General features: G+C 38.2%; 1 protein-coding gene across 5 annotated transcripts in view; it reads right to left on the reverse strand.

The window, feature by feature from the left end:
- The window catches only part of Itpr (Inositol 1,4,5,-trisphosphate receptor), a 1,013,977-nt gene that overhangs the window by 42,992 nt on the left and 950,227 nt on the right, over positions 1-20,758 (reverse strand). For all 5 annotated transcript variants that reach the window (XM_067141353.2, XM_067141352.2, XM_067141351.2 and 2 more), the window contains one exon: positions 4,352-4,517. In XM_067141353.2, coding sequence (XP_066997454.1) covers positions 4,352-4,517 — 166 coding nt within the window. The remainder of the gene's footprint in view (positions 1-4,351; positions 4,518-20,758) is intronic.

Genomic DNA, 20,758 nt, shown 5'->3' on the forward strand with positions numbered 1-20,758 from the left:
AGAGGAGAGGTGCAACTTGTAGTATTCCAGCAAGATATAGCCGATAATTTAGATTCAGGAGGTCAAATAGACTGCATTGTTATTAACCTATCCAAGGTTTCTGATTGGGTAGATCATGGGGATCTACTAACGAAAATGAGGGCTATTCGGCTAGAAAAATGATTGACTTAATGGGTGGCTAAATTTCTAGGAAATAGAATTCAGGTGAAGCATTATCTCATGCTGTGATGATTAAGAGGCGAGTTCCTAAAGGCAGTAGTATTGGACCTTTATGTTTTTAAAAATACATATTAATGATATGAGTACTGTAAAGAACTGTAATCAGATATTAGACTTTTTTCAAAAGCCATTGTACTGTAGGCTATAGAGTAATAAATAAGTTGCAGGATTGTGAGCGACTGCAAGAAGACAATGTTGTGAGATGAATAATGGTATGATGGTAAACAGGGTTAAAAATTCAGGTTGTGAGTTTTAACAAGAACAAAAGTCCTTTCAGTTTTAATGATTATGTTGACAGGGTGAAAGTACCTCATGGAGATCACTGTAAGTACCTAGGTGTTAATACTGTATAAGGAAAGATCTTCATTCAGGTAATCACATAAATGGGATTGTAAAAAAAGGTTACAGATCTCTTCATATAGTTTTGAGGGTATTTAGGAGTTGTAGTAAGGATGTGAAGGAGAGGGCATATAAGCCGCTAATAAGACCCCAATTAGAGAATAGTTCCATTGTATGAGTCCCTTACCAAGATTAATTGATTTGAGAACTGGGAAAGATCCAAAGGAAAGCAGCACTATTTCTTCTTGGTGATTTCTCACAAAAGAGTAGTGTTACAAAAATGTTGCAAATGCTGGACTGGGAATATCTGGGAGTAAGGAATGAGCTGCTCAATTAATCAGTATGTTCCAAGCAGTCAGCGGAGACATAGCATGGAATCGCATTCATAGGAGAATAAGCTTGCAGGGAGTTTTTAAATGTAGGAAATATCAAAATAGGAAGATAGAGTTGGAATTCAAGAGGACAAAATGGGACAAGGAATTGTTCACAGGAAGAGGAATTAGGTTTGGAATAATTTAGCAAGAGTGATGTTTGTATTTATCACAAAAATGATGTCAGTAGAAAGTAGCATAATTTTTAAGTTTAATGGCTATGCAAATATACGCTATTGTATTTAAACATCACAACAGCTTTTCTTGTATGCTACGAGAGAAATAGACAGTTATGTTTATATTTTGTAGATCCAGATAAGGCATATGAGAGAGAACCGAGGGAAAGTACAGTCGCTGTACTGGAGGACTATGGGATTAAGCGTAGATTATTAAAAGCGACCAAAGGCATTTATAACTATGTTGACAACTGGGCTGCGATAAGAATTGATGATAGAATGAGCCCATGGTTCAAGGTCCTTGCAGGGGTTAGACAAGGGTGTAATCCTTCACCTTTGTTGTTCATAGATTACATAGATCATCTACTGAAAGGTATGACAGCGGCAGGGGTGTATCCAGGTAACTGGAAATGTAGTAAGTAGTTTGGTCTATGGTGATGACTTGGTCTTAATGGCAGATTGTGCTGAATACCTGCAGTGTAATATCTTGAACTTGAAAACAGGTGCAATGAGTATGATATGAAAAGTAGCCTTTCTGAGACTAAAGTGATGTTAGTAGAAAAGAAACCTAAGAGAAATGAATGTCAAGTTGGGAATAAAAAGCTGGAACAGGTAGATAATTTCAAGTACAGCAAACTCTCAACTATCCGGGTTAATGTAGACCTAAGACTGCACGGATAACCAAAGGAGGACCGATAATCCAAAAAACACGTGTTCTTACTGGAAACTGCGCATTTACTGTATTCATAAAACATGCTACATATCACATATGAAATCTCACTGCATTACGTGTAGCTCACCAGAAACTGACAACCTATTTACAAACTTACATTCAAAAACACATTGTATGTCGTATGACTTGCCTTCAGTTCACTTTCGGGAAATAATTGTCCAATTTTTCCTGTTTTTTATTTCATTCACAAAAAGAAATGCGATACAGGTAGAAGAAACTCATTGTCAATAATTTATTTTAGAGCCTATTATTGAGATGTCGGTGGCTAGAAAAGTATGAACAACAATGCATTCCTCCTAGTGAAGTTTAAGGGTATACTTTCATTTCGTATCAGTACAGAGCAAGAATTCTGAAGGGGCGCATACCAGAAGACAACTTTTACTTTCAGTTTTAGGGGCACTGGAAGTTATCTACATTTAGCTCCTAGGGAAATGGTTTGGCAAAGATACAGGCAGGAAATTGTTTGGGGAAATGTTATGAGTTTAGAATCACAGCAGTCACCTGAAGACAAAATGGGAAACAATGGAAAATATTTCAAGGATGATGGTGGGAATAATGTCCATACCATCTTTCGGTGGTAAAAGGTGAGTCACACGCACACTAGTGCATTCTAAATTAAAACATTTTTTCTAATTGTAACAGAATACAGCACTTCAGGCTTTGTTTTTCATGTTTTCAAATCACTGTACTATGTACGGATAATCCGCAAACCAGATAATCGGGAGCTTGCTGTATTTAGTATGTGTATTCACCTAGGATGTTAGTATCCAGCTACCTGTGATGATTTATATGAATATAGGGATTGTATAAGAAAGCGAATTTTTATGAAATTTTTCATTTTGAACCATAAGCAGAAAATTATGGATTTTAGGAATATTTTGTTTCAAACTCTCTATTGCTTAAAGTTGAATATGTAATTTTTATAACAATTGTTGCAGCAGCTCCAGAACCAGTGGGTAGGACAGAATGGTTTTGAAATGTAATTGGACAAAGCCTGGGAAGTGTGCTGTCACCATTACTGTTTGTAACAGTAATGTATGAAACTGTGGTGGAAACAAAGAAAAAATATGGTGGCGATGTCATTGGCAGCTGTGAAGATGCTTTTTTGTAGTTTCCCATTTTCACACCAGCAAATATTGGAGTTGTACCTTAATTAAGGCCATAGCTGCTACCTTCCCAATCCTAGCCCTTTCCCATGCTTGCATCACCAAAAACCTAAGATACGTTAATGCGATGTTAAACTATTCACAAAAAAGTTGTGTCTCTTCTCTTTTCATCATTGTCCAAGTCTTTGCTGCATTCCATTTGCTCCTCACACTACAGTATCATCTGCTGGCATCGCAACCATATTTTTCTTTTGTTTCCACTACAAATTCATCCATTACTGTAACGAACAATAATGGTGGCAGCACACTTCCCAGGCTTTGTCCAATTACATTTCAAAACCATTCTGTCCTACCTGAGTGTGAGGAACTTGATCTAGAGAAAGGAAGTGTAAAGAGGTGATGTATAAGATGTTTTATTGTCTCATATTAACATATGCAGCTGGTTACTTTTCAAACAGATTCCTTTCTTTCAGCCAAGCTATCAGTCAAAGCAAAACTGCTTGCATACTCACATGACTCTATCTTGTGTGACAAAAAGCAAGTTTTTCAGTTTTATGTAACCTCTAAAGTCTACATCCAAATTATTTTGAGGAAATCCAAACTACATTCTACAAATTTTACATTCCCAATCTTGGCCCTTTCCCATTCCAATATATATTGTCTGGCAAGTCCTACCACCTACTAAAAGATTCATGAACAAGATAAACATTAATCTTTTCATATCCTACATACACAAATATTCACCTTCAATTCTAAATTGTTTAGTGGCTAATGTGTTTCATGAATTTTGACATAGAAACAAATCAGTAAACCCCTGAGGTCAGTGGCAGGATACACCACAACTAATCCATGCTGGTGAGAAATATTCAGACAGGAGATGCCTTTAGGTGACATATTTGATTTTTCTTCTTCTTCTTCTGTGACAAATAATTATTCATACATTCTCCTGCCCAATGGTTGCATTCATTACACAATTATTTCAATAATTCAACTCATGAAATAGTAATTTATTAGTCTTCATAACGCTAAATCAAAGTGATCATCATCATCATCATCATCATCATCATCATCCGTTACAAAAGAAATGAAAATAATTTCCATTTCACTTCAACCTTAGGTGTGACAAATTTCAGTGTGAAAGACTGCCACCTGGACTATGGCAATAACTACTATGAAGTCCAAGCTGAATTTTATGATTGGCTCTCAATGTAATATTATTCTCAGTATACATGTATTGATAGTTTTAGAAATTTTCTATTGTCACAATATTCATCTGAACTATTTATGTAAAGTGATATGCATTGTTTTAACATACAAAAAAAAAAAAAAAAAAAAAAAAAAAATGAAATGTTCCTGCAAAGCAATAACTATTTCACAAACATTTGAAATACAGATAAATTTATTTACCACATATGAAGCATGTATCCTTCAATATTAATTCCTTCTGCTGTTTTTCACTTCTGAGGTCAGCAAATGTGTCAATAATTACACCAAATATAAGATTAAGGACTATAATGATTACGATGAAGAAGAAGAGTAGATCGTACACTACTCTTGCAACAAAAAGACCTTCCTGTAACAAAATAATATAGAAAACAATTAATTCATAAACAAAATTCACAGTAAGAAACTACAGAGAACAGTCAATTTTCCTCAATCTGTAATGTACAAGATTCAGTGGGCCAAGAGATGTTAAATAAGGTTATATGAGAACAGATATCGACCAATATAGACATAAATATACTCCACGCTCTATAAATACAGCTGTAATGCCAAAAACAAGACAAGAACCTTTCTGCTTCCTGGAAGTCAAATACTTCGGCAAGATGTGCCAAGATGATTGACAATGTACTTTGTAGCAACAGTTATTTCTTGCTGAAGCATACCTTCTAAAGACATAGCAATTGTGAAAGTGAAAAGGTACAGTAAAACTAGGTTAATTTGAATGTTTTTAATTCAATTTTGTGAATAATAACTTTTTTCATTGTCCCCTGACATTTTTATACAACACAATGTTAAAAATTTGAATTTAAGTAAAATATTATATTGCTTAATTCAAAGTAAAAGTACAAAAGTAGAACTCCCATACTACTACTACTACGAAACGTTTTCATTCCTCCCCTGAAGGGGGAGGCAGGCCTCTTAGACGGTTACGCCGTCTCTCAGGCCGGGAGAGTTGTTACGGTGAAGGAGATGTGCGGAGAAGGTGAGGGGGTAGGCGGCCGTGGCCTATACTACGAACTGTCCCGGCATTCGCCTCAGTGCAGGAGAATGGAAAACCACGGAAAACCATTCTCAGGACAGCCGACGGGCAAGGCCAGGCGAGAAGTGCAGCACTGTGCCCCAGGCCCGTCTCCCGAATGCAGAGGCGTAGAGCCACGGTAGAGCCGTGACCACCTCTCCTCTGCTCGGTTGGCCGGTCAGAGTACAGAGATTATGGGACAACAACCCACTCTGCATCTACCAACCAACTCCCATATTAAAAATAATATATATATGGGATGATGGAACGCTCTTTGGGTAGAAGAGATAAGTAGTGTAGAATTGTGTTAATGCTAGAAGCAAAACTGTAGTTCTTGTGAAGTGAAGAAAAGGTTCAAGCTGTTGGCGACCTGAGGGTATGTTCCTTGAATAGTCTTCTAGGTAGGAAAATTTGGGTTTCTGTAACCATGAAAATCTGCTCATTAGGCCTAAACCCAGAACCTCATGTGGAGTTGACTGACAGCTGTGAGAAGATAACATGAGACATTTTACTGACTAGTGAAAGCTTGGAAGGTGGAGCATGGGGACACTTGTTAGAATATTCACCATTAATTGCATATGGATTAAGTGACAAAGGTTAGGCTTTTCTACCGGCCAAAAATTAACAACGGAATGTATACTGCTTTTGTTTACAGAATAGAGCTTGAATTTTAGATTTGGGTAAGTACGGTATGTAATATTATTTAATTCAAATTTGTGGTTAATCCAAAGTTCTCTTCTGGACCCTTCAGGTTCTACCGTATTAGTAATTTTCAGAATCACCATTGTAATAAATAATGTTATTGCTTTCTACATCCTGCTAACTACTGTTTAAAAATTATTTTTGGAGATGCGAAGGCGCCAGAATTGAATTCCTCAGGATTTCCTTTACGTGCCGGTAAATTTATCTACACGGGGCAGAAGTATTTGAGTACCTTCAAATACTACCGGAATGAGCCAGGATCGAAGCTGCCAAGTTGGGGTCAGAGAGCCAGCACCTCAACCATTTGAGCCACTCAGCCTGGCAGAATCACCATCTGTAGACCTCTTGCCTGCTAGAAAAGTTTGCATGATGTAGTTGTTCAAGCAGTGGCAAAGAACAAATAATATTTCTATATGCAAACGCAATGTACAAACTGAGTTCAGAGAGACAAAAAGAGTCAAGAAATTCAACTGTGAACAGAATAAGTCCAAGTCTAAATGACTTAGTGACTCATGCAGGAATGTAATATAACCAAGGTTAAATTATGAGATGTCTTAAAACACACTAGTTTCATCTTTATAAAAGGGCAAAGTTTCATCAATTAATTTTTTCCAATCTGCATAAGGATGTTAGTCTGCAGACCATGGATTTAGAGACCCGACTCTTCTATTTATTCAAGTGGTTAGGTGTACTACTCCATAGGATATGGTACAAGGAAATAATCTGCTTTTATTTTATTCAAGTGTAATAACTAGGGAGCAGATTTTTATGTACTAAAAAAATTAATAATATTTTGTATGTGCTAAAAAACTTTAAAATATTTGATAAATATTTTAAAAATATTCTGTTTTTAATATCACATAACCACTCGCATTCAAGAGGTAAATAATTTTGAAGTTTTGTATTAAAATATGGTGCTACCAAACGTGCTCCTTAAAGCAAATGAATGTCTGTATATGGAAAAGTACAGTATGGTATATTCATTTTTGATGTACCTGACTAGATGTTACGGTACTTACAAAAATGGTAATGTTTTGTTTAAGTATAGAAAAAACAACCTATCATCTTTGAAAAAATTGTACCAATTCATACTCACCAATCATATGCTGGAATATTAGTTGCTAGAATTAGTCTCATAATTGCAGTGAACAACAAAGGTCATCTCCAAATTGTCCATCACAAATGCATGCCGATTATCTCTGAACAACGCCTTATACTGCAAAAGCAATCGCTCCACATCACAGGACGTCAGATGTGGATAGTTAAAGAGAGGAATTTCACCACAACACTAACGCCTTCAATTTCACCAACATGAGCACCCTCCAATACTTGAGCAACTTTGCATATTTTTTTAAACCCTCTGTTTTTACAGAACAAATTTTGATATTTGACCTTTTACAGTCCCTGTACCTGCGAAGCTTAGAATGAATCTAATTTATTTTCAACAACACGCACTTCCTTCACTGTTTCGGACAACAGGTTAATGGATTTTTCAAGTATGTCTATATTTTTACACAAGAAACTTAGATTGGCAGATATAAACACCAAATCACTTTTCACTTTTGGTAACTCTTGAAGAATTTCAATTGAAGATGCATTGTTTTTATCTAGTGCATTCACAACGGATGCAAAACCTTCAAAAATGTCTGCATAGTATACCACTGCGCTATGCCAGGTACCCCACCGCGTGACCATAGGCAGAGGAGGAAGTGCAAGACTTGGGTTTTTGTCTTTAAACATATTGATTCTTGAGGGTGCTTTTACAAAGACTTTTTTCGCCATTAGACACTAATTTATCCACTTTTAGATACTGAGCCCTTACAATTTCACATAACCTGTGTAGAGCATGAACTACGTAAGTTACGTGTATCATTATCGGAAAGCTTACAGGAAGGCCTTCGGCTGCTTCTTTCATGCAAGCTGCACTATCAGTAAGTAGAAGCAATACAATGTAACATTTTACACCTTTTGGCCAAAGTAAATGCATGGCTCCATTAAACAACCTATCTATAGTGACATGGTTTGCAGCAGGCATTTCTGTATACACTAGCAAATAAGAATGTTCACAAGCAGTTGTCATTCTTCAACACACCAACTACAACATTTCCTACTTTTCTGCCACTTGAATCAGTGCTTTCGTCAATGCTCACCCACAGTTTTTCACTATTACATACTGCCCGAATTCTTTGTAAGTTTCTTCGTAACATTTTGGAAGACAGTTTTTCCTTAATGTGGATTCGTTTGGAGGCTCAAAATGAATGTTTTGTTAGGAAATTTCTCAGTCCTGGTTTATTTATTTTACCAAGAGGAATGTTGGTGCAAACAAATGCTCTGCATAAATCTAGATAATACTGGGAGTATTTGGATAGACCTACATTTGAAGTAACTGGTTCACCTATTAGTAACTGTCATGAACACACATGCAAAGCAGCCGCAATGTGCTTATTTCCAGACAAATGCTGAGTTACTTGTACTTACTGTTTTACAACATGGTTGGCAAAACAATACTTTTCCATTGGTAGTGAAAATGTTTTTAAATTCCTCCACGTATTGTTGAAGATGCGATCTTGTACTCAACTTCACTTTTGCCATTGTTTTGCAGATTATGCACGCATTTATGGTGAATAACGGTTTCAATAAAAAAGAATAGCAGCATATACTGAAAGAAATATTTTTTCTCTCTTAGAAATTAAGAAGAAATCACATGACCACGGGAATAATATATGGACCCGAACAACTAACCTTATTCTTAGGAGTGACACAGTCCCACTGAGAATATCTTTCCAGTCCCCAGTGCGCAGCTTAATTTACGGTATTCCTCGTCACCTTATCTCCCTGTGATTGCCTTTCGCTGACATTCTATAAACAAAACCAGAGCTGGCTGACTAATACGAGCGAGTTAGAATGCTAGCTAAGGTATATTTAGTCAGTGACCAGCAAATCTTAAACTTCCAGAGGGAAGTCCATAAGTAGCCAAAACATTCAGAAATATGACCTACGATACACAACTAAAAAACAAGATTGTAATTGTAAAATGAGAATATGAGCATCATTTTATAACACAGTAGCATTTTACATTTTATTGAGTAACGGATATTGCCGATTTATGCGCTTATTATGGATTAAAAAAAAATATGTATTGACATAAAATAATTGTGAAAATGTGTGTTTTTATGTGAAATAGGATTAGGTTTTAATGCTTGGGAATACACAATAGGAATTTTAAAAACCTTGTAAATTGTGTTAAAACATGCACACAAAAATATGTAATTACCTAAAATCTGCTCCCTAGTAATAACGTCTTCTGTGCATAGTGATATCCATTACTTTTTGGGAGATTTTGCCCCTTAAATATGTTATTTTAAAAATAAAAGTATATACGTGATAGTGTTTATATTTTGATTCCCAACAAAATTCATAAAAATTGGTACAAGTCTACCAAAGTCTGGTTGCATGAAAATAAGGCCCCCAATCACACTTCTGGTTCACCTAAGCATTTCTAGAAAGAATGGAGGAGGAAGCAGAAATATTGGGTCAATGCATAAATTCGTGCGGTATTCTTTTGGGTTGGCAACAATGTGGCGTGAAGGGATTGCTTATCATTATTCCATTGTTTTAACTGAGTTTGGAGTTTGTGTATTGTGATACACAGGTTTTCTTGATTGTGAACGTATTATTTGTGTATATTTCAGACAAACGGATATGGAATGTCAAGCTGAGAAAAGTGAGCATTTCCGACACGTTTTACTCTTTGAGTTTAACCGAGGATCCAGCGCAGCAGGAGCTGCAAGAACAATTTGTGAAGTGTACGAGAATGAAGCAATTGCTGAAAGAACAGCACAAAAATGGTTTTCCCGCTTTCGAGCAGGACGGTTTGACTTGTCTGATGATCCACGTTCTGGAAGACCTTCAGAATTTGACAAAAATCGCTTGAATGAGTTGTTTCATGAGAATCCTCGTCCAACAACGCGGGAAATGGCACAAGTTTTTTGAATGTGATCAGTCAACTACTGTACGCTATTTGCATTCGATGGGTAAGGTACAGAAATTGGGTATATGGGTACCACATGTGCTAAGTGATAATAACAAAAATCAATGAGTAAACATCTGTTCGTCATTGGTTGCCCGGCACTGGTTGGCTTGTGATAGGCACGAAGCATTCCTTTTGAACATTGTCACCGGTGACGAGAAATGGTGCCTGCATGTCAACATGAAGAAGAGGAAAGAGTGGCTCAGCCCCCCCACCCCCACCCCCAAAAAAAAGCAACTCCCCGTGCCAAGGATAGTGCCCATCCACAGAAAAGCATATTGTGTGTTTGGTGGAACAAAGATGGCATTCTTCAATGTGAACATCTTCCAAAAAACTTAACGATTCCCTCTGCTGTGTATAGTGACCAGCTAAGACGGCTTGCTATTCACAACAAAAGACAAAGACAACAACCAGTCTTATTGCTCGTCCGCATACAGTGCAAATGTGATTGCTGAACTTGACTGGGAACCTCTTCCTAATCCTCCATATTACCCTGACCTTGCCCCCTCAGATTCCATCTTTTCTGCTCTCTTTCCAACAACATTCAGGGGCAAGTGTTTCCTGACAAGGCTTCTCTTGACCAACAGCTAACATATTTCTTCCAGTCAAAACCAAAACAGTTCTACAGGCGAGGCATTCAAACGCTACCTGAACGTTGGCAGAGGGTCATAGAGAGTGGAGGTGAATACATCACTGAGTGATTGTGATTGTGGCTTACAGTGCGTGACAGTGACAGTAAAATAATATAAAATATAAGAACCGCACGAACTTACGCATCGACCCAATACATGCTATTCCGTTCAGCAATATTTGAATGACAGACTCTGGAGACTCCTGATATTTCACCCTTCCTCCTGATCTCCCAATTGCCAGGATCAATCCTCTGATTTTGAGGGCATTTTCAGTAATTTTCATATTATTTTAAAATCACACACCTTTCCTTGTTTTATCGGCAGATGACCAATTATGGCTGGTCGATAATTCTTGTAATTACCACTACCAGAGGGCTGTACGGGGCAGGGTTGCTGACCAAGGTCTATATGCAGTAGACCTTGTGGCCGACGAGAAAGCAGCAGATCTCTACTGGCAGAAATAGGAAACAGTAGTTGCAAGCAAGTAACCCTAACCTCAAAAGTGGCATGACATAGTCATCTACCTGGTGCACGACCTGCATCAGTGCTTGTGCTGCGAGAAAATGTCACATAGTAGTGCTTCTTGGTTGTATGTAGTAATTACTTTTGGACCAAAATGTCAAAGAAATATGATGCAGAGTTTGAAACGTTTATAAGGAAGAGTTTCTGCGTTTGAGTGAGTCAAGGAAGGGACCAAATTTCATGTTTTGTAGTATCTGTAGGTGTGATTTTCAGTGGTGCATGGCAGAAAGTGTGATATACTCAAACATGTGAAAACAGAGAAACATGAGGAGAGTGTTTAGTGTGTAGAATGGAAACAGAAACTGAAATTTTCATGTAAAAACCACAATGTAAATCTTGTGACAAATGTTGAGGCTTCATATAATATGTCATTTATCATAGAACATAACCTGCCTGAAAATTGTGCCAACCATGCGTGGACTTTGTTTCAGAAATTGTTTCCAGATTCGGAAATTGCTAAATGATGTGTGTGTGCTAGAATGAAAACAATGACTATCATAACAGAAATGTGCATAGAATAAAGGGACAAAGGCGAATGAATTTTCTATTGCTAATGATGGCAGCAATAAAAGCAACTTCAAATTATCTTATTGTTGTAATATTTTTCAGACCTTAACTCAATGAAATTTAGAGTTGTCTGCTCACTGGGCCTAATTTGGAAGGAGATGCTACTGGAGTGAACAATGCCAATCTTTTGCTCTCAACTTTACAGGAATTCCACATTCCATTAGAAACTGCCTAGCTCTTGACCCTGACGAAAAAATGAAATAGCGTTTGGCTTTTAGTGCCGGAAATGTCCGAGGACAAGTTTGGTTCACCAGATGCATTTTTCGATTTGACGCACATGGACGACCTGCATATCATGATGATGAAAGCTATACATACACCCATCCCCCATGCAAGCAGAATGGACAAATTATGGTTAAAATTCTCAACCCTGCCGGGAATTGAACCCGGGCCACTGTGACCATTTAACCATGGAGCCAGGCTTGGTGCTGATAATGCTCTAGAAATGGTAGGATTAAAGAATGGTGTGGCAAGATGTTTGAAGTAGGAAATTAGTAGCAAACATTTTAGGCTGCTCTTGTCATCTAATTAATCTTTTACAATTTGCTTTACGTTACACTGACACAGATAGGACTTATGGCGATGATGGGATAGGAAAGGCCTAGGAGTGGGAAGGAAGTGGCCTTAAGTAAGGTACAATCCCAGCATTTTCCTGGTGTGAAAATGGAAAACCACAGAAAACCATCTTCAGGGCTGCCGACAGGGGGGGGGTTTGAACCCACTATCTCCCGGATGCAAGCTCACAGCTGCGCGGCTCTAACCACATGGCCAACTTGCCTGGTCCTAATTAATCTGGCTGAAGAGAAGGGTGTGGCATGTTTGCCTGTAAATGTATACAAAAGTATAACTGATATATTTTATTTTCTGGAAAGTTGTGCAAAGAGGAAAGAAAAGTTCTGAGAAATCCAAACTTTACACAGCACAGAGATCATGAAATTTTGAAACATGTAACTACTAAAAGGTTATCATTGAAAATGTGTTTAGAGAGGATTTTGCAGCAGTGGGACCCTTTGCTTACTTTATTTAGGAGCATATTTGTAAGTAAGGATTCTCAGATGGGAACTCTGAAGACTTACAAAATTCCTAAGCACAGTCTAAGTGCAAATGTGTCTTGTACGTCTGGAAAAGAGAAGCATTGTAATAAGATTTCTCTACACTCCTCAGTTAGAAAGAAAACCCAGTCATCAGTTTCACCAAACATCACCGTAACTACTCATGACACTGCAAGCCAGTCTTTTTCACGTGAAGAACAACTGTTCATGTTTCATTCATCATGTTTACATAAATCTTTTTGCCCTTTTCACTCCAGTTTTATGGCTATCTTTGAAATCCAAACATAGCTCTTCACTCAGGTATGCCACCAATCCACTTAATGAGGTCAATTTTGGAGGAACTGTAGAACAAAATGCAATCTAATGATAGGGAACTCAACGTTTGCTTTGGTGAAGACTTTGAAGTCGGAGAAAAAATGTCTATTCTTTAAATATGTTAGGAAGTGTCTCTCTTCATAATGTAACTATATGGTACACAAATTTCAATTCCAAGATGAAGATTTAATGAATGCAGAAGTTGCAAATATTACTGCTATAAGTAAGGCATCATAGCCTTAGATTTTCCATAAACAAGTTTCCAAACATTCTGACTAGTGAAACAGAACATTTAGATAAACCAATTGATACTCTACACTCCCAGTTTGGTAGCTTTCGAATGGAAGAAACAGACCTGGCGAAAGGGAGAATAAATGTTCAGTGGGCACTGATAGGTCAGATGAAATCAGCTTATGGTATAATTAAAAGACAGACTCTCTAAGGTGATGCTTGCTATTTTTTCAATTCCACATTGCAAAGCATGGTGTGAGAGGATTTTCAGCAGAGTCACAAAGACAAGAACACAGTTCAAATCCTTGCTGTCTGAACAAACTTTGGAGAAAATTTTAACATAAAATCTGTTCAGCAAGGCAAATGCTTTGAGCAAAAATTTAGTTCCAAGTTTCTGAAGAGAGCTAAGTTAGCTATGGGTTTGTTAAACAAAAATTAGTTACATGGTGTTCAGCATGTTGAAGTATGAGAAGTCACATGTTTCTAAAGCTCAGCTACGACTAGTATTTAGTATTCATAAGCAAATAATGAAAAACATATGTAGGCCCTATACAGTTGGAAATGTATTGAATTTTACTGAATTAGTACCTGCTATGCCATCAGTGATATGTTACAATATGTCAAGATATGTCATCAAAATTTTCCTAATTTTTTACTTTTGAAAGTCTGCAGTGAAATCTCTTGATGCCACTCCCACAGTTTTTTGTACTCCTGGATTCCTGAAAAGGTCACTGGGAAACAGGCATTGTCGTACTAAAAATGGCCTATGGAAAGCCTGTAGAGATGAGTGCACATACGAAGGTTATGCCGAAAGTTTTTAGCAGCGCGTAAACCGTAATTCTGAGGACAATGGGATTATTTTCATTTGAAAGAGCAATGTTTTTCGACCTTGGAACATGCGCGCGCAACCCCTCCTAGAAGTAGTTCCTCCACAGCAAAGGAAGAAAACACAGGCAGTGCTGAGCCAGACACTGTGCAAGATGGATCTGTCGCGCCGCAATTTTCGAGCAATTACTTTTTATGATTATAAAAAGAAATTAAGTGTCGAAGAATGCTATTCTTCTTTGCTGCGCGTTTTTGGTGAGGCTGCCCCTTCTAGAGCCACAGTTGGAAATTGGTTTCTTGAGTTTTCAAGAGGTCGGCAGTCAATTGAAGATGAACCTCGTCCCAGTTGCCCAGCAACAGCTGTGACTCAAGAAAACACTGATACTGTGAGGGAAATGATCAAAGCAGATCCACATCTTACATTCTGTGACATTGAAGGGACCTTAGATATTGGGTCAAAAGCAGCGCAGACCATCATTCATGATTATTTAAGCTTTACCAAGAGATGTGCCCGTTGGGTGCCACATTCCCTAACAAAAAGCCAAAAAGATGAGAGAGTGGACTGGTGTCATTTCATGCTAGAAAAATTCAATGGAGGGCAGTAAGAAGACACCTACAATATCGTCACAGGTGATGAAGGTGATGAAACATGGGTCTACCATTATGACCCTGAAACGAAGAGACAGTCTTCTGTGTGGTGCTTTCCACGGGAGGAACCACCCACAAAAGTTCGACGAAGTTGCAGCTCCGGAAAGAAGATGGTGACAACTTTTTTAATGAAAATGGGGCATCTCACCTCTGTGACCTTGGACACACGTCGTACAGTCAATGCTGAATGGTATGTGAATGACTTAAAGGTGTACAAATTGTACTTCAGGCTTGCCTGCCCCAAGCTGCTCTGCAACAAGCAAAGCAGCTTAGCTTGAGCATTAGCGAAACAAGAGTGCACGCGTACTGAGCTGCTAGTCATAGCAAACGAAAACCTGGGTTTCCCTAAGCCTGACAGGTTGCCTGGGACCCGTTCGGACTGCTAGGCTTGACAAGAGAGAACGTGAAGTTTGCTATCGGTGCGACGTGATTGTGCCGTTATATGTTAGTGTAGCTACGTATTGCGTCGAGTGCAGCTCTGTTGTAGTTAGAGGTGCAACCAGCAGGAAAATGAACAAATCAACCGTAAAGGAAATCGAAGAAAAATTAAAAAGTGGTGGATTTATTCCAGCAATAAAACAGGGCTCAAGTCTAGCATGGGAAAATTTTTTAGGTGTTTATGAACAGGTATCAAATAAGCCAGTAGGTTACTCACAATGCAATTTTTGCAAAAAGCTACTCAACACCCATTCAGGGACCTCAAGTATGTTGTGACATGTCTGCAAATTTGACCCAAATTTTTCACAATCTAAAAATATTTTGAAAGAGGACAAGGACTTGGTGACTGACAAATACGTGGAAATGTGCGCCAAGGACTTGAGACCGTTTACAACTATTGAGGGTGAAGGATTTTTAAATTTAGGGCAAACGCTGATAGAAATGCGCAAAAAGTATGGCTCGGTGGATATTTAAAATGTCATCTTGAGTCACAGTTGCTAGGAAGGTACAACTTTCGCGGACAAAGTGCGCAGTAAAACGCTTCCTGATATAGTACGTGCTATTAAATCAGGTATCTGTGCGAGTACCACTGACCTGTGGACAGATAAGTACAAGGGTGTGCACTATATGTCTGTCACAATACACTATATAAATAGAGATTGGTCTCTCAATAAGTATGGTATGTATTAATGTGTTCGGCCTTCCCTGACTGTCCAAAAACTGGTGAAAATATTCGCAGTGAATTGGAAGATCGTTTGAAAGGACATGGCGTTGCTCATGAAGATAATTGCAAAATTACATTTGTAACATGCCAGAGAAGAAATATTGTTTTTTTTTTTTTTGCTAGTTGCTTTACGTCACACCGACACAGATAGGTCTTATGGCGACGATAGGACAGGGAAGGGCTAGGAGTGGGAAGGAAGCGGCCGTGGCCTTAATGAAGGTACAGCCCCAGCATTTGCCTGGTGTGAAAATGGGAAACCACAGAAAACCATTTTCAGGGCTGCCGACAGTGGGGTTCGAACCTACTATCTCCCGAATACTGGATACTGGTCGCACTTAAGCGACTGCAGCTATCGAGCTCGGTGAGAAATATTGTTAAGGCCCTCAGCATATACAAGCGTCTTCCATGCATGGCTCATATTATTAATACGGTCTTGAAGCATGTTCTGAGTGAACCCTTTTTGAAAGAAACAGTACCTAATGTGTTAGCTGTTATCCATTCAGTGAAATCTCTGGTTTCCTACTTTAAAAGAAGAGGCATATGTGTGAGGTTACAATCATCTCTGAAACCCTGTTTCCACTCGGTGGAACAGTTATTTTGACATGCTGCAATCAGTTCACTCCCAGATAGATGCTGTGAGAACTATTTTAGAGAAGTAGGGTGCCTCTGATAAAATGTTCGGTTATGATCAGGACATTACTGGCCTGCTTATAACATTTCTTAAGCTATTTAAGGAAGCCACAATTGATCTTGAGGATGATGAGGACCCGACTTTGCATCTGGTCTTTCCGTGGTTTTATGCCTTAAAAGCCCATTGTACTCCACAGGATGACGATGAACAGCTAATATTTCATTTCTTTTAAATTTTAATGTTTTCATACTAAATGAATTTTCATTACTTGACGCTTTTGAAACAAACCGGTGGTGTCTTCCTGGAGCAGAAAATGGAAGTCACTATGTTACACAAAATTGCAACACTTTGGTGCCTAAATATCGCACATTAAAGAAACTAAATGCAGGAGAACGAATGTCTGTTTTCGAGGCAGCTTGACAATGTGTGCTGAAGGTAAGGTTCTCTGGTTGTTATTATTATTATTATTATTATTATTATTATTATTATTATTATTATTATTATTATTATTATTATTATTATACCTATGCAATTGATATATTTTTAACATTCTCTTATTAGCATAAAATATCAATAACTTGGGCAGATATATTTTCAGAGCAGCTACCCAATCAAAATAGACAAGAAGTCCCATCTTCATATGAAGAAAATTCAGTGCAACGTAGGAAGACGAAATTTGATGAATGGGCAGAAAATTCGCCAATGATACATGGTGAGGTCAGTAGGTACTTGCAAGAAGGGTTTATTAGTAACGAAAATATACTGCGGTAGTGGAAAAATAATTCGCACAGGCTGCTCCGACTTGCCTTGTACCGTAGCGGAAAGGTGCTTAACATACCCGCTACGAGTCTCTCCAGCGAGAGGGTCTTCAGCTGTTCGGGAAATTTTATCAGCGAAAACGTTCCCGTCTTTATAAAGACTTAATGGCATCATAGTAATACACACAAGCGATAATGTGTCCATGCATTAAATACTGGTATGCAGTATGCATAGTATGAGGTGACCACAAACTAAGAGAGCAAATGGTAAAATTACACTTCTAAACAGATTAGTTTTATAGTTATTTCTTTTGGTTTTGTGGGGAAGGGGTTCCTAAATTATTAAATGTATTTCAAAAATTTACCTATAAAATTATTCTTTTAAAGATATTTATGACCTGTAGCTACATTACGTATATCTTTGTTTCTAATTTTCTCGAATAATAAATAATGCATTATATTTATGGTCATACTTCCATCAGCTGTCATTATGTTTATTTAAATATTCAAATATTTTGTTCAGAGAAACTACTTTTTATTAAGTAACTATGTTTGACAGAGAGAAATATTATTTGTTAATTAGTTACATAAGACGTCTGAATTACGAAATAAATTTAAACATAACTTTGTAATGATTAACATAATAGTAAATAACCATACAAAATAATATTTGTGTTGACGAATCCTATATAAATTATGGCATGTAACAACCCCTTTCCTGCCTGCATTCACGCGAGTCTCATATCAGCACAATGAACGAGCAAACATCGATTAATGCAGCAGGAAGAAGAAAGCAAGCAAGCAAGCTAACCTGTAGCCTGCCCAGGTTGGGCTGAGCTTGACCTGGCCAGGAGTGCAGCAGCCTGCCTGTACTGTTGTTTACATGCGGCTAGCTTGCTTGCCTGGAAAGCAGGCAAGCATGGGCAAGTTAAATGCGGAGTTTGTACACCTCTAGAATGACTGTCTTCCCAAAGTCTTCGCCACTTGGAGCTCACAGCACCCAAAGTCCAAGAGCGGGCACCTTCTGCTGCATCACGACAATGAATCTGCACACAGGGCTGCCAGAACAATGAACTTTTTGGAAAGGGAAAAAGTGCGAGTGTTACCTCATCCCCCCTATTCATTTGACCTGGCCCCATGTGACTTCTTTCTGTTCCCTAAGACCAAGGAAAAAATACGTGGGCAGCGGTTTTCATCAGATGAAGAGGTCATTGCAGCGTACGAGAGTGCACTAAGTGACATCCCGAAAGAAGCTTGGACTGAAACATTTTCTAAGTGGTTTCAGAGAATGGAAAAATGTGTACGTGCTAATGGAGAGTATTTTGAAAAGTTGTAATTGTTGTTTTGCAAATAAAATTTTTTTTTCACACTCTGCTAAAAACTTCTGGCATAGCCCTCGTACCAGAATGTAAGACCAGATAGGAGCACTTTGGAAAAGAACCCACTATTTCTGTTTTCATAATTCTGAGCATGTCTTATAAAAGATGCTAACCATGACTAGAAGTTATTCTTTTCTAATGTCACAAGAATCTGGTACAAGATTCAGTTTGTTTTTGACTTGGACTGTGAGAAATTGTTCCTCCCATCTGCCTACCAATTTCTTCTCTAAGGAAAAAATATAGAATGAAACTTCTGTGGCTTCTATTATTTGTATTATTTCTTCAAACCCTTGAATTTGATCCATTACAGACATCAGGTACAGTTCCAAATAGGCATCACTAAATAGTCTTTAAAACAGTGGGAGGATTTTCTTTCGAAAGAAACCAAGAATTTCGTCCTGCAAAAATACCCAAGATTAATTTTCAGCACCCGTCCTGAAGACAACAAATTAGTATTTCAATGTTCCAGAAGTTTTACATATTCACTTTTTTTTTTTTTTGTAAGGTAACTTTCTGGACTACTACATACGGGGTTCAAGTGAGTGGTAGATTATAAAATAAATAATCATTCTCCCAAAACCGTTCGGTGTACGAACTGAAGACGTATTATACAGGCTTGTTTTGTTTTTGACAACAGTGATTAAGGTTTATGATGATTTTCACACAGTTCTCATGAAGAAAAGGACTCCCACATACAGTCTATTTGGACAATACCAGAACGTTCCAGGATGCACACAAAGAATTGCAACAGCTTGGCCAAATCCTCATTGATAAGCGAACAAACCAGCACTTCACCCACAACAGAGTCCAGTGGAATTTTATAGTCATGGGCGGCTTGGCAAAGAGGCTGGAGGGAAAGAATGGTGGAGACAGTTAAAAGATGCCTAAAAAAAAAGGGTTGGGGAAGACACTAGGTGGAAGTAGAGGCCACCATTAACTCAAGACCAAGAGTTCATGATGGGTCTGAAACAATAACTCCGAATAATCTCCTGAATGGCACAGGAATTCCCTGCCCAAGTACTCTGGATCCATGATATGGATAGACCAGAGGAAGGCGGTTTGACTAAAGGAGAAAATTCAGGACTACTTTCTAAAGAGATGGAGGAATGAGTATCTTCTTGATCTCAGGATCTACTCCAGAGTTCAATGCCCCAATGGACAGGCAAAAGAGTACATAGTAGGAGACATCATGCATTTTCAGGATAATCTGTGGTTTTTCTTTTTTTTTTTTTTGGTGGCAAGATGGAAGTGAAGATAGCTCCCGGTTCTCTTGCAGAATAATCGGGAATAAGGGTGGTGTAAACAAGAAGCGAGTGAAGAATGGTATCCAGTGTGAAAAGTGTTTAATTTGGTATATGTAGTGCAGGTTTTGCTAAAAATGAAGATACTTGGACCTGTGTGAGCTGTGGCGAGTGCAATTTGAATAGCGGTAACAAACCTAGGCCTACAACGGTCAACAAATCGCTGGTGTCTCATTCCTTGGAGGATGGAGGTAATGATAATGTACTTGTAATTCTCTCTTTATTGCAACAGGATTTACAAGCATTAAAAGTGGAGAATGAGATTTTAAAGGACAAGGTACGTTTACTGGAATCGAAAGTACCGGTACTGGCAAACACTTAGAAGACAGGTGGCTCTGTAAATTCTAGCGCGTGGTGTCAAGTTGCTTCAGATTCTAGGAGGAAAAGTGTATAGTTAAATAAGGACAACTTTGTAATTGATACCAAAAATAGATTTTCAGCCCTGAGGGAAGTAAGCGATATGCTAGGACTTATCCGTATGAGAAGCAGTCAAACGTACAGTGCAAACCCCATTACGAGATGTGGCAAAGTTAGGCCTAAAATTCCACACAGTGCACCGGCGAAAGTGTCGAACATTCTTATATTCGGTGATAGCCAGGCAAGGGAAATTGCGAAGGAAATGAACAATGAAGATATTGCAGCATCGGCCGTCATCTATCCTGGGGCCCCAATCAAGAAGATACTGGAAAACACGGAGCAGGCAGCAAGAAATCTCGGAAGTCGTGATGCAGTAGTGTTCATCGGCGGGACGAACGACGTAGCTCACAGCGACGCTAAGAATGTCATTTCTCAACTTAAATGTACACTAGGTAAACTG

Source organism: Anabrus simplex, chromosome 2 (assembly GCF_040414725.1).
Source record: "Anabrus simplex isolate iqAnaSimp1 chromosome 2, ASM4041472v1, whole genome shotgun sequence".
Taxonomy (NCBI): Eukaryota; Metazoa; Arthropoda; class Insecta; order Orthoptera; family Tettigoniidae; genus Anabrus; species Anabrus simplex.